At 40.4% G+C, this 6000-nt stretch overlaps 1 protein-coding gene across 1 annotated transcript in view; it reads right to left on the reverse strand.

Moving 5' to 3' along the window:
- The window catches only part of zmat4a (zinc finger, matrin-type 4a), a 132105-nt gene extending 130644 nt beyond the window's left edge, over positions 1-1461 (reverse strand). The window contains 2 exon segments of the mRNA XM_067522309.1: positions 1227-1347; positions 1349-1461. Of these exon segments, the coding sequence (XP_067378410.1) occupies positions 1227-1347; positions 1349-1446 (219 nt within the window). The 5' untranslated portion in view covers positions 1447-1461.
- Positions 1462-6000: the final 4539 nt, after the last annotated feature.

Genomic DNA, 6000 nt, shown 5'->3' on the forward strand with positions numbered 1-6000 from the left:
ACAAAAAGCCACCAGAGCAACATCAAAGCAAGTGACTGTGACAACCATGTTCCAGATTTTCTATTGTGTTTGCTTTTTCTGAGCAGGAGGGAACAAACGGCATTTATATCCACAACAATTAATTGAAAATAAAGAATGTTTTCTTACCTATAGAACTGATTGAAATAACTGATTAGTCAGCGAGGAATTTGACAAAGAAGATTGGTGAATAACAATCTTCAGCTGACTCATTTCACGTTATTTGGGGTTTTGACTGTGAGTGGAAAAATGAGTTGAAAACAAGTCCCCCTTGACTCTGGTTGATTGAACTGAGCCTTTTCTTACAAATTTGATTAAGCGAGAGAACGAACCACGTCCTAATATATTTTCTGAACATTTCAATTGTCTTATCCAGAGACATCTGTCTGCTTTTTGTTGTTGTTTTTTGCGGGTTGAGCAAAGTTATTTTTCAAAGTCTCCTGTCCTAGTTTGACATTATGGCCCATTGTGTCGGTAAATCTGATGAGAATTCATATCAGCTCTAACCAAACACCGAAGGCTCATCCACAGCGGCGAGGAAGGTGTGTTTTACTCCCACTGCTACATCTCTGCTTTTAATCCACCTTAAATGTCACCTTGAGAAACCTGACTTTCTCCTGCATGCTGAGCAACCTGTGGTGGAATGTGTGGGGGTGTGGATGTTGACACGCTGCTACATTGCCTAATATTAATAAAGCTTAGAATTAGAAAACTCAGAAACACATCATGTTGTTTGTGGACGTATGAGTTTTACTAAACTGCGTGACCTATTTTTTGAAAGTTCACCCCAGCTTGCTCGCTGTCTCTGATCATTTATACTGAGGGGGTGCTCCCTTAACAACCCCTCATGTGGCGCCCCCCTCACACACACCACCATGGAGGATCTGTTTATGAGGCTTGAGGTCAACCTCCATCACGCTGATCAGTTCACTCTTTCACCAGGCAGCCACCGCTCCGTCTCCCAGCTGCGGCTGCAGCGCGCAACAAGAATCTCGGTGAAGACCCCCCCCCCAAAAAAAAAATAAAAATAAAATACAAAATCAGCATGCAACACGACAACCATGCCTTTCCCCCGCAGTAAAGCACATACATAAAGTCAGACGCGCTCCTCTGCACTCATGTACGCCTCTTATCACACACAGTCCAGGAGAAGAGAGACAGAGGAGAGAAGATGCGGGACTGGCAGGTGGGATGCAAAATAAATGTACCTGTAACTCCACACTGTAGCCCTGATAGAAGTGTGTCGGGAACAACGCCAGCTGATGTTGCACTTGGAGGGAAACTGTATAATCCATTAACCAGAGGATGCTGAATGAAGACTCGCTGAGCGGGAGACGCGCCTATACTGTTGGCAGCAGTACTACACTGTAGTACAATCTGCCGCTGCTCCCCGCCCCGCTCCGCTCCCATTGGCCGCGCCGCGCTCATCAGCCGCGTCAGTTCACTGAGGCAGAGGAGGAAGTCACATATACAGCGATGATGAAGATGAAGGTTTATTTAGTTTTGTTATTATTATTATAGTACACATTTTATTAGCTGCTAAATAATTTGCTAAACAGATGTAGTACATTTTTGAACAGTTTAAAATACATTGTTTTCTTAGTAGAATATTTGTACTTTGAGTACATTAAAGCATGTATTTACTGCTTTTATTTGAATATAAATCATTCTGTCTTTTTTTTTTAGCCAACAGAAATTAAACTCGAGTTTATTACTCATTACTTCTAGTCAGTTACCTACATTGGCAATGCTGCTTGCAGTACATTGTAGAGCCTCAGTGGATGCGTCTCCCTACTTTACACTTGCTCCTGAAATGGGCCCGATTTTTTACACTACAGCTGGAAATTTAGGAACAAAACGAATAACTTATTAATTCTTTTTTTTTTTAGTTCACGCCGTGGTCAGCGGGGTCAAAAAGCTCACGGACACTCGTGAACCCTTTCAGTGAACATCCACACAGAGCTGTTGCAACACACCACAAACACAAAAGTGAAGCAGAATAAAGCAGTTTTCTTCGGAGATAATGTGAATATACCATTGCTGATCATCCATCAGCTACTGTAACTTGGTTTTGGTGACTGCACATAGCTCCAGACATCCTTAGCTCAGCAGCTCAGCTCAAAACCAAGTGACTCCTACAGTACATGAAGCTAAACCAAGTAAGTAGGAAATACACATGCAATGTTAGGTTTAATGGTGACTTTAATATAGGTGTGAATGTGAGCGTGAATGGTTGTCTGTCTGTGTATGTCACTCTGAGATGGCCCTGAGATGGACTGAAGACCTGTGCAGCGTGTACCCCACCTCTTGCTCAGTGACAGCTGGGATAGGGTCCCGGCCCCCTATGACCCTGAAAAGGAAAAGAGGCTAGGATAATAGATGGAAAGCCAAAGCGACTTTCAGGATTAAAATAGCACTCATCCAGTCTACGGTTGCTTGTGTTTTATGCTGACCTGTATCCAAAGAAGGTTACTACTTGATTTTGTAATAATTGTTCTAATAATGTCAACCTTTTGCCTTGCATCCACAACAGTGGTCTTCAGATTGTTTCATACTGGGTCACAATCACTACTAGATACAGTATGGAGAAACATAACAGCAGCAATAATAGGACACAATTATGATTAAGACATAGTCTATTGATTTGGTTAACAAATTCCATTTCCAGTTGTTTGCATGCATAACACACATTACATGGGCATTAGAAGGCATCATTGTCACAACTGTTATGCCACTTAACACCTAACCTACATTCAGGGTTGTTGGTTAATTTAATCAATGCAAAGAATCAAAAATACAAATAAAATAAATCACCTTCAGAGAGGGAGACTTTATGTGAAACATTCAGGGCTAACTCTCTCTAAGATGATCATTTGGTTTTTACAATTGATAATACACTAATGCCGTCATCATTCACGATGGAACAACACGGGCCCGTAAAGTTTCTGTAGCAAAATAACAGAAGGGGTGTAGCTCAGGGTTTCAATCGAACAAGGCAAGCTTTAAAGTTTACCTTGGGAATAAAGATTTTATTTTAAAAAATCCAAGCTCTGTCCGGTTTATGCTAAACGCTGACCATCCACCCATCCATCTCGTCCACTTCCCTAAGCAGATTTGCTCTGTGTTTAAATAATATCAACAACAGTTCTACCTGCTTCTGTCATATTTAATCTGGCCACTAGATGTTGCTTTATTATCAGATTGCATAAAAGGCAGAGCGTCGTTTGATGCATGGGTTCTCAATTCTGGTCTCCAAGGACCCCTGTCCTGCTTGTTCACTGTTCACTGGAACTTATCTACTGAACCATAATTATGGATTGATAACATCTGATAAAGCTTCAGCGGATGTGTGATAACAATAAAGTCAGCAGACCATAATTTTGTATTAATACTAAAACTCTTAAATGATGATTAGACAATTAATTATGTATATGGTTTTATTTATTTATTTATTTTTATATATATATATATATATATATATATATATATATATATATATATATATATATATATATATATATACGGTTGTTAACATAAAGGAACAAAGGTTTATTCCAATCCAAAGTAACAATGTTTTGTCTGTGTGCTCAGAATAACCCAGTAATTTTAAAGCCCTAAGGCTTCATGTTCCTCAGGTTGTGCAGTTGCTGCCTTGCTATGAAAGAGAATTGAATACATAAAACAAATAGGCTGTATATGTATATGTATAACTCCTGAAGTACCTGCTTCAGAATATGGGTGGAGGTTGAAAGGTGGCGCATAGCTGCAGGGCAACATTCATGTGCAAATAGGGTCAGCAATGCAATTTGCAAAATATCTCCGCTGCTGATTATTTCATCTAGGTCACGATAGCAGGTCAGAACAGAATTGCAGTCAGTGAAAGAGAAGAAGAAAAAAAAAAAAAGCTAGGATGGGCGAATGTCTTTCATCTGCCCTTGAGCACAGGGCCCATGGTCCAGATGGTTGGACGGTCCCGACAAGCTATGTTTGCAGCAGGAAATATGTCACATCCTAGGGGGTTTCTGTGCACCACATTTACATTATGGGCATTTCTCCAGAGTGGCTCCGTGTTAGTGAGCAGGTAGGAATTTAGCGGGGTCCCCGACGGATAATTGATGTGCCAGCTACTGCGGGAATCAAGCCTGTGACCTTTCAGCTAGGATCAGTCAGTCCCACCACCAGGACACCCTTCCCCCTTTGGAGAGGTGTTCTTTGATCACAGCTGCACACTGGCCACTGAATGGAGCTGTGAGAAGAGAAAATGTGTCAGGGCCACATGATCTATTTTTGTTCATTTGTAGAATTCTTTGCATCTCATTACTCAGCGCTCGGTATTGGAATACATTGATGACATGCATTATGGAGGAGTGGTTGTAGCTCAGTGCTGAATATTAATTTTTCCACATTAGCTTCATATTTGCATCTCGTTGCATGTTATGTGGTTTGTCATCAACTGATGCACTTGGCAACAAAAGACATAAATGCAAACACACCCACTGAAATAGCAGCACTAGACGCACTTACTCCCAGTTGTGTTGTGAAGCATAAGAAGCCGAATTTGGGCCATTCCTAAAGGTTGTTAATTTATGGATGAAATCCCTGCCTCGGGTAACAAGATGCACTTTTTGTAGCGTTCCGTAAGGGGGAATCAAAAGTAGGAATCATTTCCCCAAAGACAGTGGATCCCCCCCCCCCCAAAAGTTCAAACACGTGCACTTGAACAAGGTCGTATTACTCTGAACACGGCAGGCAGCTGCAATTAAGCTTTTCAAACGTGACCCAGGTTTTTGTGGGTAGCCTTGATGTGAGCCTGCAGCACACATTTCTGTGGCTGGCACACTGCATCAGCTCCTATCTTTCCTTTTTTTCCTGTTTTTTTTTTTTGTGTATGTGTGTGTGTGCTTTGAGCTGCTGCACAAAGGGAGCAAATGCCACCATCAGTCTCTGCCTTGGTAGCAACCGACCAACACCGTGGGCATAAATCTGACCAGAACACTGAACAAAATGCAAGCTGAATGAAGATCTCAAGACTCTCATGAAATGAAGAAACTAAACTGACATATTCAACAGTCTTATGAACTTCAGTCTTATGAAGTGTTATATAATATCTCTATCTGTGTGTGTATCTGCAGCTGGTTTCTGATGGCATAAAAGAAATTGGTCCAATAATTTTGAATTTACATTGAAATGTTAAATGAATTGCTGGAGAAGCACAGATGTGAAAGGCTGTACAGTACATTTGTCATATTTGTACGATTTCTCAGATGTGAATGTTAGAGAATCTGAATTAATTCATAAAAAACAAAGAGGATATAAAATCATATAAGAACACAAGACAATGCTTGTGAAATATGTAACATTTAATTATTAATGTGTCACCTTACTTGAAGGTGGACAAAAAGAGTAACACAGTAAGTGGTCTTCTGGACACCTTGAAGACCAACAAGTCCTCCAACTTTAACACCCAAGGTGCTGATGTCGGATTGGTTTTAAAACCTGGTCCAAAAAATATCAAAAAGAATAACTGATAGTAGGGTAACTATGATTTACTGAGGGACTGCTAGGTAACTATTTATTAGAGTACACAAAAAAAATATCTAATGACTAAGTTAACCAGGAATTATTCCGTTTCACAGATACTTATCAAACAATTATTACCTACTTTGAAAAATATTTTTATTTTAAAATTTGGTGATGAGTCTGTGACTCTCAGGAAAAAAAAGCCATGGCCCTGTCAACGACAAATTGGAAGTGATGCGAGGGTTCACACCCAACGCTTAACTTATTAAAAAACAAAGATGTGGCTATTGACTTTAGAAGGTGGTCCAACACACCAAAGCCCACTAGGATTAAGGGACAAATTATTAAAGAGGTGCAACCTTAGAAATGACCTCGGAACGGTAATTTAAAGAACACAGCAAAGCAATATGCAGGAAAGGACACTGTCTGTGAAAGTTGTCCCATTTCCATATCGATAGGACC

Source organism: Channa argus, chromosome 11, assembly GCF_033026475.1.
Source record: "Channa argus isolate prfri chromosome 11, Channa argus male v1.0, whole genome shotgun sequence".
Classification (NCBI taxonomy): Eukaryota; Metazoa; Chordata; class Actinopteri; order Anabantiformes; family Channidae; genus Channa; species Channa argus.